The 22,212-nt window shown below is 31.4% G+C and overlaps 3 protein-coding genes across 5 annotated transcripts in view; 1 reads left to right on the plus strand and 2 right to left on the minus strand.

The window, feature by feature from the left end:
- LOC129908452 (tyrosine-protein phosphatase non-receptor type 61F) overlaps positions 1-9,931 on the minus strand; it is a 42,589-nt gene extending 32,658 nt beyond the window's left edge. For all 3 annotated transcript variants that reach the window (XM_055984921.1, XM_055984920.1, XM_055984919.1), the window contains exon 1: positions 9,337-9,931. In XM_055984921.1, coding sequence (XP_055840896.1) covers positions 9,337-9,450 — 114 coding nt within the window. In that variant the 5' untranslated portion in view covers positions 9,451-9,931. The remainder of the gene's footprint in view (positions 1-9,336) is intronic.
- A 6,953-nt stretch (positions 9,932-16,884) lies between these two features.
- Positions 16,885-17,775, plus strand: LOC129911481 (mitochondrial assembly of ribosomal large subunit protein 1). The gene is made up of 2 exons (XM_055989295.1): positions 16,885-17,237; positions 17,292-17,775. The coding sequence occupies exons 1-2, from the start codon at positions 16,949-16,951 to the stop codon at positions 17,717-17,719; spliced, it is 717 nt and encodes a 238-aa protein (XP_055845270.1). The 5' UTR covers positions 16,885-16,948; the 3' UTR covers positions 17,720-17,775.
- On the minus strand, positions 17,724-22,007 carry LOC129911480 (rhythmically expressed gene 2 protein). The gene is made up of 3 exons (XM_055989294.1): positions 21,714-22,007; positions 18,418-18,500; positions 17,724-18,358 (listed from the first exon to the last, which is right to left on the minus strand). The coding sequence occupies exons 1-3, from the start codon at positions 21,866-21,868 to the stop codon at positions 17,802-17,804; spliced, it is 795 nt and encodes a 264-aa protein (XP_055845269.1). The 5' UTR covers positions 21,869-22,007; the 3' UTR covers positions 17,724-17,801.
- Positions 22,008-22,212: the final 205 nt, after the last annotated feature.

Genomic DNA, 22,212 nt, shown 5'->3' on the forward strand with positions numbered 1-22,212 from the left:
AGATTAAATTTCTTAATCATTAAAACTGGAAAGGTTTTTGCCAGTGGCCAGGTTACTTCATAAATGAAGATAATAAATCAGCCAAGAAGAAGACTCAGCACTTTATTATTGATATTGTTAAATTATAGATTTATCAGCTAAAGATATTAAAAATCATTTAGCATATTTTGTACTATCAACTTTTAGAGTTTTCGCAATTTTTAAGTAAACTTCTTTGGGACTGCTTGCAATTAAACGATATTTTGCATGAAAACATACAACATTTTAGCTATCTAAAAATATGCAACGACTGATCATTTTATGGGGTTCCCCTATGAATTCAGAAAACAATGTGTCTTCTATCTTTGCGGTCACTATAGTGCGCATTTTTACTGAATAAAAAATGGGTTTTAACCTTTCCATTGATGCCAATATATTAAAATACCAAAAAAAATTTACATATCACGTGTATACATTAATATCGATGTTTATTGCGGATCACTATCATTAATATAGATATGTATTACGGATCACTCTCATTACAATTTAGGTTATGAATAGGTATACAAAACTTTTTAATACCATCATTTTTACCTTAAGCTAAAGACAAAATTTTAGATATTAATAAAGAATATACCTACGTTGTTTATGATTATTATTTGCCAAGCAATAACAAAACAACGATCTGATCTGAATCATGAGGAAAATAAAACATAGGTAATGTTTAACAGAACTGACTTTTTCTCAAAATTTATATAAGTTAATTTTTTATCTTATTTTCATTATTTTTTGAAAATCTTAGCATATTCCATTCAACTATTACAAAGTTGAAATTGAAACTTTAGACATACATAGAGAATATGTTTACTTATAATGTTTAAACCAAAATTGATTTTTTTTTAGAAATTTCTCAGCATTGTTTCCCTAAAAACATTTATGCAATATTAAAAAAAAAAAAAATCTTTGTTCTCTATGAATTCTGGACAAGAAGTAATATTTTTGATATTTTTTATTTTTATACCCAACATAGCATCCTATAATTTTGTAGGATTTAAAAAAATATATCAAAATTTTGTTCACTAATGAGAATGACCATTCTGGCAATCGCGCCCACAATACTGTGTTGTATATTTGTAATAAAAAAAGTTAACAAACATACCTAAATGTGTTTTCTTTTACTTTTTTATAACAAACCTAAACCAATGTACATAAGGGGCATTTTTTCACTATTCCTCAACTTTAAGCAAACTCCCAAAGTGAGTTGAAAGTTGAGACTTCAATTCGAGAGTTGAAGCAAAAGTTAAGAATCAATTTTGTTCACTATTATTTTCTGAACTCTCGAGTTTAAAAAACAAAAGTTGTTTAACTTACAGTTTTTTAAATATTTGTGACAGTAAACAAAATTATTGACAGCTTACCAAGGGGCACCGGAGTACCCAGCAAAGTTCTCTAGCAACTTTGGCACTACATCCTTAATTACAGGAAACAACTCAGACCATTTTCGACCCATTTTTTCAAACTCGCTCCATTTGTTGAACTAGTCAACAACAAACTCCTCATAAAATTTCAGCTACTCAGGATAAGTAAAAAACTGTAACTGACTGACTCACTCACTGACAGATCATCAAAATTATGGAGAACTTCCAGTTATCGTGAAAACTTGTAATTTGGCACAGGGATGGGTCTTGTCATGCATATACGAGAAAAAATCAAAAATTTAAGATTTTCAATTCAGGAGGCGTGGTAATTGCCCATTTTCGCTGAATTTTCATCAAATATTTTAAAGCAATTCTGATTATTGTAGAATCTTGAAACTTGGTAGAACATAGAACTGGTAATTTATACCTACAAAGGAAAAAAAAAATTTGAGAATTTTAGTCAAGGGGCGTGGTAACCGTCTACTTTCATTGAATTTTCATGATTATTCGTAGAATTTTGTAATTTGGTAGAACTAATAAATTTATTAAAAGAAAAAAATTAAAATTTGAAAATTTAAGGCAGGGGGCTGAATTTTCATCAAATGTTATAGAGCACATCTGATAGAATCTTATATTATGTAGCTTGGTAGAATCTTATGCAAAAGAAACATTTTAAAAACAGACATTCTCTAATCAGAGGGTGGTCCCCACCTTTAGGCTAGGAACACACATGCGATTTTGATCGCGCGATTATTCAGTCGCAAAAATAGATCACAAGGATTTCAATGTCTGTGGACACATATGCTTCCAGCGATTAAAAATTTGAAAATTGTGTCTACAGTCGTTGTCATCTAATATGCGACTGAATAATCGCGCGACCAAAATCGCATGTGTGTTCCTAGCCTTAGATATTCGAACACAGCTGCCCTAAATATGGAAAGCTTGAGATTATTTTAGGAAAGTCACTAGAATAACCTAATAATGTAGGTAGAGTTTAAATTTTACAGCAATACCTTGCAAAAAGTAGTAGGTACAATCACAACAAAAACATAAATGTTAAAAAAGAGCCAAGTTTTCTTATGTTGAAATTATGCTGAAACAAAAAGTACTGAGATGTAAAAGTGTACCAAATTCTAAAGTTTGGTTTAATTTATATAAATAAGATTTTGATGCTTTACTTGGCAATTTTTCAAATAACATTAAAAATCTATAATTAAAAGAAAAATTGTCAAGTAAACTATCAAACTTTAATTGATACAAGCTTTAAACCAAACTTTAGAAATTGGTACACAGAATGTTTTTATTTAAAGTTTATTTATTGAAATATTTATAAATTTGTTCTTTAAATCATTTTGAATTAAAATCTCGAGTTTGGTCGGCAAACTTCTACTTTTCCCGGAAGTTGAGAAATTCAAAAGTTGAAAATCGAAAGCTGAAAAAGTCAACTTTGAGTGAACAATACCAGATTCAGAAGTTGAAGATAAAAATCCTCGAGTTATGTTGAACTTCTAGTGAACAAAATAACCCTAACGACAGAGTCCTAGCGCTAATAACGGTCCTAATCCTAAAGTTAGTACTCAAATCGGTATCAACTCATTTCTTCACTCAAGTACTAAGCCCTGGAACTGTCAATTTAGGACCGAGTACTAGTTAGGACTCGATACTAGCTAGCTCCTCAAAATCAGCTAGGATCTGGTTATTATACCAATCGTTAGTACTCAAATTGGTACCAAGTGATTTCTTCACACAAGTACTAAGCCCTAGTACTTTCAAATTGGTACCGAGTATTAGTTAGGAATCGGTATTTGTTAGGACCTCAAAATCGGTAGTCTAGCGGTTAGTACTTGAATCAAATCAATGGATTTAATAGTTTTTAAGCGATACCAGTAATAAAGAAGAAAAAAACATAAAAAACAATAATTTTATTATTATTTGTTTAAAGTTAGTGTACTTTGTGAATTTTAATTCAATTTGAAAATTTAATATATTGCAAATTTGTTTAATAACTTAGGCATTGTGACTTTCATAAGTGCGTTTTGGTGATTTTCTTATTTTGAAAGTTTTTTTTTTTTTTTTTTAATTTACTAAGACACACAAGAACTGGACTTTTGGACCAAGCCCAGAGCAGGTACTAACTTTTCCTTAGGACCGAGTACGGTAAAGGCACCAGTATCCGGACAGTGTTAGTATCCGGACACTTTGTGATATTTTTGCGATTAATAGGTAAATCATCCTAAAAAATTCAAATATAACCACAATACTTTCTCTGATGTATTTCACATATAAATGCAAAGTTTCAAGCAGATAACCTGACGGGTTTAAGAGATATACTTCAATTAAGTGTCCGACATCAGGGGTGAGATTGTGAAAATGATTTTTTGTAAGAAAAAATTAGTGGAAGCATTTGCAAAAACTAAGAAAATTCAGAGCTGTTTATTAATTTTATTATAAAAGGAAATTGCTAGTTTTGAGTAAATATGATACATTTTGATAATTTATTAATAAAATAGTCAAAAAGTTTTTTTTTTATTATATTTTTTAGTGTCCGGATACTAAAACTAATATTTAAAAATTTTTTTTTAGTTCCCGGACACAGTGTCCGGATACTGAAAATATGAGGGAAAAGGAAAAATCGCTTTTTTAGGCTTTTAAATTGTAGTTTGGAACATATTTTGGGTTTTAATGCAAAAGAATTGAATTTCTCTCTCAATGTTTCAGTATTCGGACAGTGTTACCTAAGTTAAAATATGTGTGTCCGGATACTGAAAAACTAGATTCAGTTTCCGGACACCCTTGTTTTTAATGTAATTTTAAGTGTTTTCGTACTTTTAAACTTGCTATCTTTTAAGGAATGAATTCAAAAAACATATCACAGACCATAGAGGATACAAGGATTTATATAAATCCAATTCTAGCTTTGAGAGAAGCTGAAAACATTAGTAGGTAAGGAACAGCAGTTTTTAGAGAAGAGAGCATTATAAAATAGTTTGAATAGCTCTAAAATTATTTGAAAAGTATTGACCAGGAACATATTTCCATTTATGACTCCAGTATGATATTAAATGACGATGAAACCAGTTTTTGTCTCTACCCAAAGACTAGCCAAATTATATCACGGAGAAAACATAACGCCAGGGAAAACTTTACTTCTGGTATATTTAATCATAATATAGTTAATTATATTAGAAATTAGTTAAATGTACCAGAAATAAAGTTAAATATACCAGAAATAAAGTTAAATATATCAGAAGTTAAGTTATCCCTTCGTTATTTTCTCTGTGTAGTCTCCTTAGGCTGAGTAGAGAAACCTTTTATGATTATGTTGCAAACTGCGGACACAAACGCTTGCTTGATGACAAAGTGGAACATCGTGTGATGAACATAAGTCACATTTAACACTAAAGTTGAGTGAATTTTGTTCCAAAAATCTAGTTTTTTTGTACGCATTGCCAACGAACACAACTTACATCATGCTGTCAATGTTAGTGTCTTTAAACCCAACTAATCTTTTTGAGAGATAACAATAATTCATGGATTGGATTTAGTCCAAGCACTTCCGAACTGAATTTTTCACCACTTTTAAATGAAGCAATAATAAAAATATGGATATGGTGGTAACAATGTGATGTTATTGAGGAATGAGGACCCCTAAATTTTATTGTCACCTTCAGTAATTATGAATTCTGGAAATATTCGTTCTGTGCTTCAATCTATCTCCAAGCCTACCAATTTTGACAATTCCTTCGGTTCCGAACGAAGTTTCAATTTCATCCGAAGAACCTCGTTTTAACATAAACGTACCTAAGTCCTTATTTATAATTGTTTTAACGAAAAGTTTACTAAGAAAAGTGGATTTTTACCCTTATTATAAGAACTAATTTTCGTTTGTTTTGTAGGTACCCAATAAAAGCTGCGTTCCTTTGGAAATATTTATCTACTTTTTAGTACTTAAAGCTGCTTTGAACTACTTTTTCAATATAGCAAAGTAGTTCAAAGTAGTTTTAAGTACTAAAAATTAGATAAATATTTCCAAAGGAACGCAGCTAGTAAAAGTTCTTATAGGATTTTTTTTTAAACTGAAATGAATTATTAGTTCTTTTAACAAATATAAGCTGTATTAGTGTTTTTTTTTTTTTTCAACAATTAACCTTTTTATTAAATTTTTTTTTTTTTTTTTTTTTTTGGCAGGTGGCCATGGCACAGAGGAATAAGTAGATGACTTCAGAGCCAGACATCGTGGGTTCGAGCCCAACGGTCGGCTCAGAAGTTTTTTCTAAATCGCCAGCTTAACTGAAGCCACCTGTGCGATAATATGAGACAATTTTCAACTATGTCTACTCCTCTGTGCCACGTAGTTCTATGTTATATGTTCTTTCTTTGTGTCTATCTGTCCTTCTCTTTGTCATTGTCTGGTGTTGTCTCAGCCAAATGGCCTCAGTTGCCGCGCTGATAAGTGTCAGTGGTTCGTACATTCATGTACGAAGTACTATGTATATAATATAATAATAATAATAATTAAATTTTTTTGGTATATTAAAGTTATATGTTCATTTTTTTTTTTTCAAAAACAAAAGATGTTTTATTTCTTAAAAAAGAAAAAAAGAACCATAAATTCATACAAAATTATCGTGTCCGTATACTGAAATAAATTTGTCCGGAAACTAAATTTTGCGTCCGGACACTAGTGCAAATCGAACTTTTTTTATTATTTTTATTTTTAAATATTAAAATGTTTTATTTAAATGTAACATTATTACAAAAATGCCAAACTTTAAGAAACTACCAAAATATTTGCTATAGCTTGAACAGCAATAAAACTATTCAACGTCAAAGTTCAAAAGTACCTTAACTGTCCGGATACTAGTGCCTTTACCCTACAAGTGCTAGTACTTGATCTAGCTAGACCGGGTACTAAGCTTGCTTAGGACTTATGTGAAAAAATTGCCCGTTGTGTGTTGAAATTTGAGGAGCGTTTTTTCAAAACTCAACAAACGCATTTTTTGCAAAAATGAGTTATTGGTATCGAAATTTTTGGCACGACCAGGCGCACAAGATGACAAAATAAAAATGTTAAAAAAAGTGAACAGTTTTAATTTAAAAAAATATTTAAAATCGAGCGTTTTTTCAAAACTCAACAAAATTACTGGAGGTTTTTGCAAAACTCAACAAAATTATTGGAGGTTTTTCCAAAACTCAACAAAATGGCTCGTTTTTGCAAAACTCCACAAAGTTTGCCTGTGGTTGGAAAGCAATTATTATTATATGGGCATGAAATGGGCATCCCAAGAGAGCGACGAGGAGGAAACAGGGCTAAACCCGTTGATTCTGAAATAACAACTGCTGTTAGAACTCACATTTCATCTTTCTACTGCCGAATCCAGAAAGAAAAAAATCCAAAAGAAGCTATCTTCCACCAGAGCTGACTCTCAAAAAAATGTTCAATATTTTTGTATCGAAACAAGAGAAAACTGGAAAACAAAAGTGCAGTCTATCCAAATATAAAAAGATTTTTTACTCGGAATTTAATCTGCACACGGACACATGTTCGGCATGAAAAGAGTATGATGTCCAGATATCAACGTGCAAAGACAAGACAAGTGTGGCTTTACAACATGGGAATCGTCAACCACATGGAAAGCCAGGATAAAGAAAACGTAACGTTTTATACTTGGCTGGAGACGGATGGCCCAAGAGGAGCAAACGAAGTAGCATCCATCGTTGTGGACTATACTTAAAAAAGCTTGAAGGAAGCCTAAAGACTCAATCTGGGCCAAAGCCAAAAAAAACTACGTCTTTTTTCTGACTCTTGTGCTTCTCAAAATAAAAACACGATTTTGATGATTGCACTATGCTCTTTTCTGGAAAAAAGCAAAATGTTCAAAAATATAAACCACTATTTTCCAATAACAGGTCACAGCTACATGCCACCAGATTGTGTGTTTGGACGAGTGGAAAAGGAATATAGGAAGAAAGAAGTCATCATTTCTCCTGAAGAATATTACAACGTTCTTCAAAATATTGAAACCGTAAGAAAAATCGGAAAAGACTGGACCGTGTGCGACTACAAGCTGGATTCAAAAAAAAAACTTATAAGGTCAAAGTTGCCTTTTAAAATAAGCTAGAGTGATATACTACGAAAAGACGGGAAATAAAGTAGCATTATCTGTCAGTGACACCTTCAGCGGATCTCCTGTAACGGATGCACCTCTGAAAAGCCAGTTTTTTCAGCGTGTCCAAAAACTGCCAATTTTAAAAAGTTGCCCCAGAAAACAAAGTTTCGGAAAAAAAGATGACTGACGTACAGAAGCTAATGAAATTTTTTATTATTCCGGATGATGCCAAGGACTTCTATGAAACTGTTCTCTCCGCAAACGCTAAGGAGTCCACAGAGGATATGGAAAGCCGCTATGGCGATTAAAAATAATGTTTTTTTTTTATTCAATATTTATTTTAGTTAATATTAATATAAGTTCATTGCAATGTATTTATTTCTTTAATAAATAAGATTTTTAATACTAATTTATCTATCTATTTATTTAAAAGAAAAATAAACGTTTTTGCAAAACTCAACAAAAACCTGTATTTGTTGCGTTTTGAAAAAACTCGGTGTTTTCGTGTTCAAAATACGGACGAATCTTCCCAAATATTGAAATAGCAATTAAGCCTGTCGATTAGCTGTTCAAGAAAGAACAACTCCTCATTTCTACTTTTTGAAAATTCGACTTTGTATTCAAATGGGAAAGAAAAAACCTTCTCCTGAAAAATTTGAAAAATGCACTTGTTGAGTTTTGAAAAAAACGCTCCTCATTTGGATTTGGAAAAAATCTGAAAATCAGAAAAATCTGACTGCAGTTTACTAAAAATCTTATTTTTTTCAAATCTAGGCCGCATTTTTGTCAATAAACACCAGCCATGTTTTTGAAAAAATATATTTCACGCTGAAATAATGACAGTGTGCCTTAATAAACTAAATTTCTTCAAGAGGATTAAACAACAGAGGGGAGAGATAAAATCCAAGGTCTTCTCGCTAAAACTACTCGATTTGCCCCCCATTTTTCACTGGAAACACTCAAAAATAATTAGATTTCTAGCAAAAACCATGGAGGAATAAGAAAGTACAACAACAACAAAAATCACACAAATAAATAAAACAAATAAACAAACAAACAAACAAAAATACAGTGTCTACCGCAACAATTTTTAATAAGAAAAAACAATTTCAAATGTCACCCATTCGCCATCGCCATCAACACCAATTCCCGACCAAAGGCAATAAACTAGAGGAGCCCGAGTCTCCGACTGAGACCTAACAACCACCTCCACATTCCACCACCCGCCCTCATTTTGTCGTCCACTGTCCCAAGTCGTTGTTGGCACTTCGGGCTACAAACCGAACCCACGACAACGACAAGGGCGACCAACGACAACGACGACGACGACGGGTGAAGTGCTTGCTTGTTTTTTTTTTTTGTTTCTTTTTTTCTTTCCTCAGCTCTTTGCTCTTTGCTCTCTGCCGTTTGCCTTTCTTTTTGCTGATGGAGATTGATTTCCTGGAATCACACACAGGACTGTGATGATGATGGTGGCTCATTGAGAGACAATTCCGGGGAATTCACCAACAACGCAAAATAAAAAAAAAAGTAACTCATCATCATCCACCACTCCTTCACAGGGAAACGGAAATCGATTATATTTTCGTTCGCCTTTTCTCGCCAAAATTACTAAGTAAAATATAAATTTTTGTGAAAGAAAAGAAAGAGAAAATTCCGATGCACTTTTGGAACAGCACATTTTCCAATCGACCATTTTCCTTGCCTGAAAATAACCAACCAACGACGACAACAAGGAAAAAATGGACACACAGCGGGCAAATGACTGACGATGAAGGTGCGACGCGAAGGAGGAAGGAATTTTTTGTATTTTTTTATTTTTTACCTACCTGGTAAGTAATGTGCCAGGCATTTCGGCCTTTTGACTCGATTTCATTGTATTCGGCTTCGATGATGCTGTTGCTGGTTGTGTTGCTGTTGCAATTACTGTTTGTGGAAGTCATTTTTTTAATTGAATTTGATTTTTTTCTTTCACACACAACGAATTTTGTGTTTTTTTTTCTATTTATTTGTCAAAAAATAATAAAAAAATTTATGTAAATGGAGGAAAAACCAAAAACACACACACAACACAACTTTTTTTTACTTTTTCTTCTTCACTGGAGATAGAGATAGAGAGGAAGGAACATACAAAAAATTTTCCAATTTTTTTTCGCTTCTTTTTTTCCAACTTTTAATTAGAGACGATTTTTTCTTTCAATCAAATTTATATTTGATTTTCATTTGTGTAAAAAATGAAATGATGGGAATTTTATTATTGAGAGACAGACACACAATCACTCTTGAGTTTGTTTAATATTTATGAGGGAATAAACGATTGAGATGTGTGTTTTTAATTTATAAAAAATAATGCTAGTATTTGCATCTTCTTGCGAAAAAATGAATGAAGTTAAATACAAAAAAAAAAAAATCACCACTGAAGTGGAATTTTTTTTTTTTTTTTTTGATGGTGTGTGGATTGTAAGTATGTCGATGTTGGTAGAAGTGAGAGAAGCTGGCTTGACGATTTATGTGGGTCTTAGAGGATATAATATATGGAGTGCTTGTGCTGTTAGTTCCGTGAAGCTTTTATAGAGGGCTCTAGTTTCTTTAAGTTTTCGATGAGTGCATGCGTCCATTTTATTTTCATTTGATGGCTGTCATCAACAAGCTTGTTTATTTACAGCTGCGGAACCGGACTCGCACTGAAAAACGAAGGCAGCGACCCCTATCCATGCATATGGCGTTACAATGTATTAGGTATAGGAACAAGCACTCCATATATTATATCCTCTAAGATGTGGGTGGTATGTTAAGAGGTTTGTTTGTTTTGAAAATTTGATGGGTTTTACACGAAGCGATTGTATAGAATGTGGGTAAATGAGGGTTTACATGAGCAGTAAAGTTGTACGATTTTAGTTTGGATTTTCAACTGAAACAGAAATATTTAAAAGTATTTTTTTTTCTATATTATTAAGGTAGTGTGTGAATTGCGTTAAATACTTAAATCAGTGTTAAATTTTTGACACTATTGAGGTAAATAAAAAAAATTTCAGCTGTATATATTATTGTTTAAAATTGTGTCTGCCTTTTTTCTGCCATGATACTCCTTTTTAATAAAAAAAAAAAAACAAAACAAAACCATCTGCAAAAAAAAATTTAACTCAAATTTAACCAGGTCTCAGAGCACAATAAATTTTTAACAGCTGAAAATTTTTTATTCACCCTAATAGTGTCAAAAATTTAACACGGATTTAACTATTTAACACAATTCACACACGGCCTAAGGGTTTGAAACAGTGTGAACTCTGGGTAAACCTGGTAAACATGGCAAAGTGGTAAATGAATCAAAATTTTGCCCGAAGAAGGTAATTATCTACGCAAATTATCTCATTTCTAATGTCAAATTTTATAGAAAAAAAATAATTTAATTTGAAATCTGAGCTGAAATCATTTGCGAAATTATCTCATTTGAGCTATAAATGAGATAGTTTCGCAAATTAGGTCAGTTCAAATTTCAAATTCAATTTTTTTTCTATAGAAATTTCATTAACGAAATCTTGAACGAAATTAAATTTGTTTTGTTTTTGCTTTTAAACTTATTTTCTGATGTTTTTTCTTGAATTTTTTTTATTTGTATTTTCATTATTCTTACTTTACATGTTAACATGAGCACTGTTGACTTTGGAGACTTCAACATTTTTCGTTTCGCTTCAGCAGCGTACTAGGCTTTACCAAAAAAAAACACTTAATCGATTTGTATGAGTTTTAAAAAAAAAAAAAATTCTGTGAAATTATCTACTTTCGTCATTGAAAATTTTGGTTGTTTTGCCCAACTAACAATTTTACTTCCACAAGGGTCTAACGAAGCTGTTTCGATTTTAGAAATATTGCTTGTATACGACCATAGAGAAGCCCATCTGGCCCACCCGAGAAGCTTGATAGGCCTTAGAAGAGTCATATGCAAGTTGATTGGAGAGACTCATAACATATCTTTAATGCCTTATAGAAACAACCAACATTTGAAATTTGAAAATGTGTATTATTGTTGCAGGCTTTTATTTTTATTTAGAAGCTCTGAGCAGACTTGTCGAAGGATTCTGAAAGTCTAAACGAGGTATATCCCAAATAGAATAAAGAAAAAAAAAATGTTTTTTTTTTCATTTTTATTTTTTTTTTTTGTGTACCTATTACATTTTATTTTTTCATTTTCTTCTTTGTTTTCCATCCAGACAAGTTTTGCTTCTGAAATTAAATTTCCAAATACAATTATATTGAGAAAAAAACTTCTTACTACTTGACGCATTTTGCTGGATTTGAACCACGTACATCCTGATTGATAGTCCGGTACCTTACCCATCGAGCTACTCAGGTATATAATGAAAGAGTTTCAAATTTGGAGTAGTTGAAAGAGCTTCCTAAGAGCTTCGACTTAACTTCCTGATGAGTTGCACTATCTTAAAGAATATGGTGACCATTTGTGTTTTTGTTTCAAAGTTATTATTTTTGGTTATTTTCTGTTTTTTTTTATCTTGTAAAAAATTATTTAATAAAGACTTAATAATATTATATTCTGATTGTCAAACCATATCATTATTAAGAAGATGAAATAGAATAACTTTTTACTCAAGAACAATTTTTCTGGAGAAGAAAAAATATCTGAAAAATTCGGTTTTTTTTAGACTTAAGAGGTTTCACCCGGATGCCGTCAACCCGCATTTTTCCGAAGCAGAAAAAAAATCTTTAATAATTTTGGGCTTTTGGCTTTTTCTTAAAAATTAGAGAATTAACTTTTTTTTGAACTTAAATAAAAATCTAAAATGTCCATCACTATTTTATATTTAAATAAGTGGAGAAGATTAAAATCTTGTTTTCCTTTCTTCTCTACTTACTTGAATATGAACTCCAAATTGGTCAGTAAACCATTTTTAATATCACTATTTTAAACCAATTACCGATATGAAAAGATTCACTTTTTCATTTATTTCTTTATAACAATGAATAAAAAAAACCAAAAATGGTCACCATAACGGCACTTATCCAAATATTTCTTATTCTCATGAGTTTGCCTGACAGTTTAAAAAATTTAGCTTGTACTCACTTTCACAGGGCTTCTAGAAATAAAATTAGGGAGCCTAACTTCGCTTAGGCAAACTTATAAAATTAAATGCTTTTTACAATGTTTTGCTTGTACTTAAAGGACCTCTACAAATATAAATAGATAACCCCTAACTTCGCTAAGGCAAACATATAAAACTAAAAGCTTTTCGCGCATGCGCCTGAAATTGAACTTCTTTTTTTTTTCATACAGAGATACAAAACATACATTTATGTAAGTCGTTATATTTGAAAGTGATATATAACATTTTTTGTAATATTTTCAATCAAAAAACAATTCAATAATTTTTTAATTCAAATATTAGAATGCAGTAACTATAACACATCTATTTTGTGGAATATTTGTTTAAAAAGGCAAAACCGTTTAACTACGGCTTATTCGAAATTCAACGTAATATTTTTTTTTTTTAATGAATATCACGACTCATATACTATTGACATAATTTTGGTAATATAGAACTATAATAATAAATGCATTTAAGGCAATTGTATAAGTTGTAGGTACTTCTACCATACTTAAATACCTACCTAAGTCATTTTTGAGTCTAATAATTTTCGAATTGGATAAAAAAAAATACATAGCATTCATAAAGATTTTGTAAGCAGTTCTAATACAATTTCTTTTGCAAAGCCATTTAAAAGAAGTCAGTTATTGGCTTTTATTTCTTGTGCTTCTACAATGGAATTTCATGTGGCCATATTGAAATTTAAACGAAATGTTTACATTAATGCTTGTAGAAATTTTTAGATTCCACTTGCACTAGGTTTCTAGGAAGCGGTTAACGAAAGTTAAGCCTCGAAAGTTTGAATTTTCGATTCACAAACTAAATACAAGCCCTGTAGAGATAATAGCTGCAAGAAATTAAAGATCCTAACCTTGTGGAAGTAAAATTGTTAGTTGGGTGGTTTTCACCCGGCTTACGAGACAATTTTTTTATTTTCTTTTGTTCGTTTGGTACTGACAGCTGTTTGAAATTCCGAATTAGTTTGTTTTATCTTCAATATTAAACATATCAAAAGTTTTCCACATTTACCAGACTCAGATGGTACCACACAAAATTGTACGGGAAAGTTTACCATCCAAATAGCTCATGCATTGACCTAAAGAGATCAATGAGCTCATGTGTTGATGGTTTTTTTTCACTTCTAAGCCTAGTACGCTGCTGATGCGAAACGAAAAATTTTCAAGTCTCCAGACTCCAGAGTCGACAACGAAAATGCTAACGCAAAAATTTCATCGAGTATTCTGTCAAAGTTAAAATAAAAAAATTCAAAATTTATTTAAAATCAAGAAAAATCAACAGAAAATAATTTTTAAAGCAAGAAATAAATGAATAAAAATAAAAATACCGTCAACACTGCTCTTGGAGTCAAGAAAACTGCACAGGACAGTAAAAAGTAAGTGACAAATGAGTGACCCAACTAACATTTCAGCTATGGTAAAGGTCTTACAGAAGCTACATTTCAGCTTCTTTTTAACTTTAGTAAGGTTGTTGGGCATGGAAAAAGGAGAACGTTATACAAGTTTGACCCTTTATAAGAATGTAGTCATAAGGTCTATAAGAAGCTCAAGAGAAGCTTTACCGAAGCTCTACACAAGCTTTGAGATTTGACAGATAGCTTCGAAAGATCTTGTATAGCTCTTTAATACATGTTTTTTCGAAAATAAAAACAACTACAAAAACAAAAAAAATTCCTTTTTAATTGATTTTGATTTGATTTTAAATCATGAATTTTATCTTTTATACTATGTTTCCACCTACGCTAAATCCGAGATTTAGAATAAATTTCGAGATTTATTTTAAATCTACTTCGCTAAATCTCAGATTTGATTTCAGCTACCCTAAATCTAAGATTTTCACCTACTTTCAATCCGAGATTTAGAATAAAACTCGAGATTTAAGCCTTAACTACATTGGCTCAAAAAGTGAAAAATTACAAAAGTGAAAATTTTCAAACGCATTTTTTTTGTATATTTTTTCGTTCTAGAAAATTAAAACAAATGATGCAGAAAGCTTATTTTTTCGTCCAAAAATCAATTTATTTACTCTTTTTTACAAAAAAATTCCCGTAGCGAGAAAAAAAATATTTTCACTTTTGTACTTTTTCAAAAAGTGGTGAATGTAGTTAAGCCTTTATGCTAAAACTACTTAGCTAAAGGCTTGGCCACACTGGAGGGTATGCGGTAGCGGTACGGGTAGCGGTGAGGGTACTTGTATGAAAAAAATTCCAAACTGACACATCAACGTTCAGGTGTGGAATTTTTTTAGTACAAATATCGTTACCGCTATACCGCATACCCTCCGGTGTGGCCAAGCCTTAAATCTCGGATTTAGGGTAGGTGGAAACGTAGTATTAATCTGAAATTATATAAAACATATCATTAGTTTTTGGGATATCTATTAATAATAATTTTAAAATTATATCATTTTTGAACCACACCCAGGAATCGAACTTCGTATCTGTTTGGTGGTAGTCCACTCGACCATCCTAGTATATTCATTAATAAAATCAAAAACTTAATCAGTTGAAAAGTTGAAACAGCAGAAACTCAAAACAAAAAAATTTCCGAGCTAGATTATTTAATATCAAAACCGAAAATCAAATACAAAACTTAGTAATTTCTGTAAAGCTTCTATAAATTCATTGAACAGGCTTTTCCGGAAAACAAGCTTTCTTCGTTTAAGTTTCTTTAACGGTATTTAAACAACTTATCCCAACTAACATTTCAGCTTCGGTTAAGGTATTACAAAAGCTACATTTCAGCTTCTTTTAAACTTTAGTAAGGTTGTTGGGCATGGAAAAAGGAGAACGTTATACAAGTTTGACCCTCTATAAGGATCTTAAACGAAGCTTTACCGAAGCTCTACCGAAGCTTTGAGATTTGACAGATAGTTTCGGAAGCGCTTGTATAGCTCTTTAATACATGTCTTATCGAAATTTAAAAAAAAAACTACAAAAACAGAAAAGAATTCTTTTTTAACTGGTTTTAAATCATGAATTTTATCTTTTGATCTGATATTATATATAACATTCCATTAGTTTTTAGTATATCTATTAATAATAATTTTAAAAGTATATAATTTTTTTACCACACCCAGGAATCGAACTTCGTATCTGCTTGGTGGTAGAGTCCACCACTCTACCCACTCGGCCATCCTAGTATATTCATTAATGAAATCAAAAACTTAATCAGTTCAAATAGCAAAAAAAATGTCCGAGCTAAATTATTCAATGTCAAAACCAAAAAGTGTCCGAGCTAGATTATTTAATATCAAAACCAAAAATCAAATACAAAACTTGGTAATTTCTGTAAAGCTTCTATAAATTCATTAAACAGGCTAATAAGAAAAACAAGTTTTTTTCGTTTAAGTTTCTTTAATAGTATTTAAACAACTTATTAGAAGTTGTTAAACAAGTCCGAACTTCTATAAGCAGTTAAATTCTGAAGCAAGCTCAATACAAGCTGTATACAAAGTAGAACCTACGAGATTTCAATTTATAGAAGCTGTTGTGCTAGTTGGGATTAGAAGTTGTTAAACAAGTCCGAACTTCTATAAGCCGTTAAATTCTGAAGCAAGCTCAATACAAGCTGTATAAAAAGTAGAACCTGCGAGATATCAATTTACAGAAGCTGTTGTGCTAGTTGGGCTGATGGCCGAATTATATTTTTCGTTCACACTCATCAGACAATTTTCATCAAAACCCACTTTTCAGCTTATTTTTCATATATCTTTACCCTATTCTGCTCTCAAATTAGAGACAATTAATTATCACCGTCTGCCGGACAGACAAATGTCATTTAATTGACTAACATGCCCGTCCGACCATCAAAAAATCAAAATTTTTTGAAAACCATCCGGCAAACCGGACAGGCTGTCGGATGGGTGTTCACACTATCAAAACAGAATCAGATCAGACCAAATGGCGGCTTGTCTGTCCGGTAAGTTAGTCAATGTGAACCCCCCTAATATCAGTAAGTCCAAATAACAAGTATTTTTTATTTTTGTTGAAACTTGGCATGGAATTTAGAAATAGAGACATGATGCAGCTCTGCGCTGCATGCATATTTTTCTCCCATAAGAGCCCGTGTTATTTTATTTTGCTGGAGGGAAAAAACTGGTCGTCTGTTTTGACCATAAGAAACACGGGCATTAACAAAAAAAAAAAATTTAAAACAAACTTCAAAAAGTAGGTACACTACCTTAGAACAACAAATAAAATTTCAAACAAACATACCTTGGTTTGAGGTTGTCAAATCTGTCAGCTGTCACTTTTGACATTTTTATTTGACAGTTGTAACTTTTGCTAACCCACGGTCAAAATAAAAATAAATTTTGAAAAATGATGTTATCCTCCAAAGTTTTTCGTTTAATTCACGACATCCGCTTTACTATTCCAATAATTTCACATACAAAATATTTCCATCATGAATTCAAAAATCCCGAACCATTGAAACCAAAAGATGACACCAAACAAAAAGTACCCTCGGACGTGCGACACAAATACAAAGTTTTCCGCGATGAAGATTCTCCAGAGATTTTCGATGTTGAAGAGGAAAAGGAACGTTATCATATTGAAGATGAACCTGAATTAGATACTAGTGAAGAATTCCTAGGGCTCAATTTAAAACGTAAGTGCTGTTATGTCCTCTAGAGGAGTCATTGAACCTATTCATTTGTTTTAGATGGAGTTCATGGTGTCTTTGATGTCGAAGACCTTGTTGACGTTCTACGATTGGAAAATGCCGAAGATATCTTTGTTTGTAGTGTTCCCAAGGAATACAAGTATGTTGACTACATGGTAGTGGTCACGGGAAGAAGTTACCGCCATATGTTGGCCACAGCCGAGTTCGTTCGACGTGTATTCAAAAAGAAATGTTTCGCAGGTGAAAATCTGCCTAAAATTGAAGGCGAAAAGAGCCGAGATTGGATGGCAATGGATTTGGGTAATATAGCTCTTCACATCTTCTCAGCACAAGCTCGAGAGCACTACGATCTAGAATCGCTGTGGAGCATTGGATCTCAATACGACAAAGAATCCAATAAACCACAAGATCCTTTAATCGAGTTGTTTGAAAAACACTCGAATCTGCTTAACAATTTGAAACCTTAATCAATAAATATTTGTTTTTCGTTTATTAAATAAAAAAATGTATTTTTCAGTCAAAAGTTATCTTAAAATCCTAAATCCTCTCCTACCAAGTAATAAAATTATTTGATAGTTTCCTATGGAAATCATACAAACTTGGAAACACATAAAACTCTTGAATCTTTTCTCCATATTTATTAGATAGATATGGAGGATCTTTCTCATGAATCAATGCAGCATTCCATCCTGCATCCTTGGCACCCAAATAATCACTAATTGGTGTATCTCCTATATGCAAACACTCCTCAGGCTTGAGATTCTCCATTTCGGAATATCTCATGGCTATTTTGAAAATATCTTTACTAGGTTTTTCAGCTTTGACGTCATAGGAACACACAACAAAGTCAAAGAAATGTTGGATTTTCATGTTGCGCAGTAAAACATCTAAACGAGGATCAAAGTTGGATATGACACCGAGTGCAAATGGTGGTTTGCCTTGTTCTTTGGTACCCAACTGTTGTTGCATTCGAAGGTATTTGAGGAGTTCGATGGCTCCGTTGGCATGTTGCCAAGCTGCACTAGTTTTGTACAAGTCTAGGAGGGTTTCTGTGAATTTTGGGAGTTTTTCTGGTTGGATTTTGGCACCACTTTCAGCAAAAGTAGCTAAAGATGGAAATTATGTTGTAAAATGGTCTGTTTATAATAATTTCATGAAGACTTACAATCAATTAACTGCATCCACCAATTTTGCCAACCTAGTTTTGAGTATTTTCCAAAGTTCGGGTGTGCTCTGTTCATTCGTCGCCTGAAAGAAATTTTTAAATATTTGAAATTCAAAGTTAATAAAGAGAATAAAATGAAAATGCAAATCCAAACAAATTTCGAAAAAAAAGAAAAAGTTAAATTTTGAACTGAGATTTCCGATTAACGATAAAAACTTTGATGATTTATTTTGGAGGCAAAACATTTGTTTCTGTAAATTCTGAAGCTGAAGAAATTTGGCGCAGAATAATGCTGTATTTCGCATTGCTTTTTTATGTAATGTCGTTTTCGATTGGTCGTCCGGAATGCTTCTGGATACTTCTTAAAGTTTTCTTTTGGCCTCAGATGACAGTTCATCTTCTGGAAAGAAGAGAAATTCTCTTCTGGATTTGAAATCAGAATTAAAAACAGAAACACTCACAAACAAAAACGAATGTGGCATATTCCTTGGGATTTTGAAAACTTTCCATATCGCTAGTAAAAGACTGGTCAACGGGGTTTTTGTTGTTCTTTTTTGAAATAGCACTATGACAAAATGCAAATAAAGTTTTTTTTTTTTTTTACTATTTTTAAGGTAATGTTATAATGTTAGGTAGTTTTTTTTTTCAGTTTACTTTTTACGGTTTTATAAGAGGTTTTTGTCTCGGAAACTAAACACCTATTGACGAGTGTTATTTGGTAGCGATATTTATGTGGGATTGAACAAATATAAACGAAAACGTAAAAGAAATGAGTTCCCCAACTTTTAACATTAAAGGTTTCATGTTTAAACCTTGAAGTTCACATCATTGGTTGATTTTTATTTGTAGGTAGAATTATTATTTTTGTTCTTACTAGTCAAAATGTTGAGAACTTTTTTATGCGATCAATATGACACAGAATTGGAAATAAAAAGACATGAACTTATTGATCTCAATTTTTACTGCGATTCAGGTACTATTCATACAAGTTATGAATTCGTAAACAAATTGAAGTTGAGCAAGAATTTTTATTGCTGAATATGATTCCTTGACATAAAGGTATGATTCAGACAAAAATGTAACTTTATCCATTGGTGCATTAAAAAAAGGCAGCAAGCACTGTTTCCTGATTTTTTTAACTTGAAAAAATTATTTTTCTTTTATTTTGATGGCAAAAAACTCTGTAAAAAAGAATCATTTTAAAGTTTAACTAGGTTCTCGAGTTAGATAAAAAAAGGATACCGATATGTCTTTCCGTTTTCTAGGAAATGCATCAATGGATTTAGAAGTATTTTTGTCTAAATCATACTTTTATATCAAGGAATCATATTCAGCAATAAAAACTCCTGAACGAATTTGTTCCATTCAAAAGGGTCTATTCAATAGGCCATAACAAGAAAACATATGTTGTTACGTTGAAAGAGAATTCCAAATAGTGTGCTCAAAATGGGTATGTAGCAGTTTGAATTTTTTTTAACAAAAATAACGATACATGTCGCAGCCATATATATACGATTTTTAGAAAAGTTTATTTTTGTCAGGAACAGTCCCTAAAAATATTTTTTTAACGATTACACTGTGCAAGTCAAAATTTTAGACGTTTCCCCCTATTTCAGACTTGAGGAATCTAATTTGGACAACCTTCTGAAATCATTTAATTTATGAAATTCAAACAAATACTTTGTAAATTTTTTTTCTATCTCGTATCGATTAATCGAAAAACTAATGATGTTAATTGATTCCTCAGGTCCAAAATAGGGGGATCAAGTCAAAGTTGCAGATGTCTTACAAAATTAAAAAAAACTTGCACAGTGTTTTTATGTTGGTTATGTTATGTTCTCCTCGATATTGACTTCGGGATTTTTTAAAAATATTTAAAATTTTTTTTTGGAAAAATCAATTTATTGTAAACCGACAGAAAACTTTTTTTCTTAATGTGTTTTTTGTTTAATGTGTTGAACAGTATCAAGGCTCTAACGGTCTTTTTTTTTTCTTAAAAAAAAAAAAAACAGAACAGACTTTGTTGGTTTTTTATTTAAATGAAAAATCAAACTGCAATGCCAAATAAGTACCTACTATTAGTTTGCCATTATTTTAAAGTAGGGTTTAGTATAATTGAATAATTTCATCTTAAAATTTGTATCTGCATTGTTTAAAAATTAAATTAAAAGGTTTCCAGTAAATCTTTTAAACTTCAAAGTATTTCTTCGCACTTCGCACTTTGCATCTCATTTAGCACTAAAAATCTTAAAAAGCAAATAGCAATCTAAAAGTTCAATTTACTTTGATCTTTCTTCATATATTGAACCCGAAAATCATGATAAACATTTCAAAAGTTCATAAGTTCTTATCACTTTTAATTCATTAATTTGACCTCGATTTATACTTATAGAATGTTGTCGATGTTGTACATATATTTATTAATTTTATTGGAACCCCAAAAATCATGATAAGATATTTACTCGCTTTTAAATAGATTTCGAATTGCAACGCGATTAAATATCTACTCGTACTCGTTAATCATGAGAGTTATAGATAAAGCTAACTTTTATGCTGATTAATCAGAGTTTAAGTTTCAACAGATCTAAAAATATTTTTAATAAAATACACACATTTTAAAATCTCAAATCTGAAGAACTAGTGAATTAATATTGGCTAATAATGTGCGAAATGTTCCAGTGATTTAGCTTTTGAAAATGGTTGCCTTAATCTTAACTGATTTTTTTTTAATTAAAAAAATTTAGTCAACTGTTGCTAAAATTATCTAAACAAAATGGTATCAACAAATTTTGTATCGGCTGTATAAAAATACTGTGTCAAAACACTGTAAAAAAATATCACAGTGACTTAAACACCTAGCCACAAACACCATAAATCAGAGTGAAAAAATAATCACTTTGACAAAAATAAGTATGAAAAAAAATGTGATAGAAATCACATTGTACAAAATCGCAGTAGCAAAAATCACAGTGCCAAGAGTCGAAATGATACAAAAAATTATTTTGAAAAAATTCACAGCGACACAAACCACCAATAAGAATCAACATGACAAAAACCACTGTTACAGAAATCACCGTGAAAAAAACGCTTCAAGTGACCTCTTAATGAAAACTGAAAGGAGTCCAATGTATTTACATATTTTAATTCATTTTCCACTACCCGAAGACAAAGTATCTAAGTTTTTACATGCATGAATAGTGGAACTAATTTCATATCACATTTTCTTTTAGATTTGATTTTGATTCTATTTCTTCAATAAACTTTTCCACCACTCTATAAGAATTATTATTTCCTACCAACTATTTTTAAAATTCAACGCAAGTTCTTGATCTTCACATCGTAATCCAAACATAGCTCCAATTTCTCCATATTGCTTTCCAGGGCTAGTGCGGAATTTTAGTAGTGTATCTGTGACATCGAATGTAATCAACCGCAACCGACTTAAACTCATTTTGTTTGTTGGTATTGTAGTTTAAATTCACAAATCAATATAAAATTAATAAACAATTAACGTAAGAATTTTTCTTTTTTTCAAAGCATCCGAACCGTACAGTGGCTATAGTCAGCAGTAACTGATTAGCTATTGCTATGCATGAGAATTGCTTCGTTTATTCGCATGTGATAGGTGATACCTATATTAGTGAAAATATACGTAAATCATATTTCAATCTTTATTGTTAGCTTAAATTGATTGCACGTATCTGTTGGATTCTTATCAAAAGTCAAGTACAGAATTAGATTTGGGTTTTTGTCAGTTTTAGAAAAACAATGCACTTTGAGAAATTTCAATGAAAG

The sequence above is a fragment of the Episyrphus balteatus genome, chromosome 2, assembly GCF_945859705.1.
Source record: "Episyrphus balteatus chromosome 2, idEpiBalt1.1, whole genome shotgun sequence".
Classification (NCBI taxonomy): domain Eukaryota; kingdom Metazoa; phylum Arthropoda; class Insecta; order Diptera; family Syrphidae; genus Episyrphus; species Episyrphus balteatus.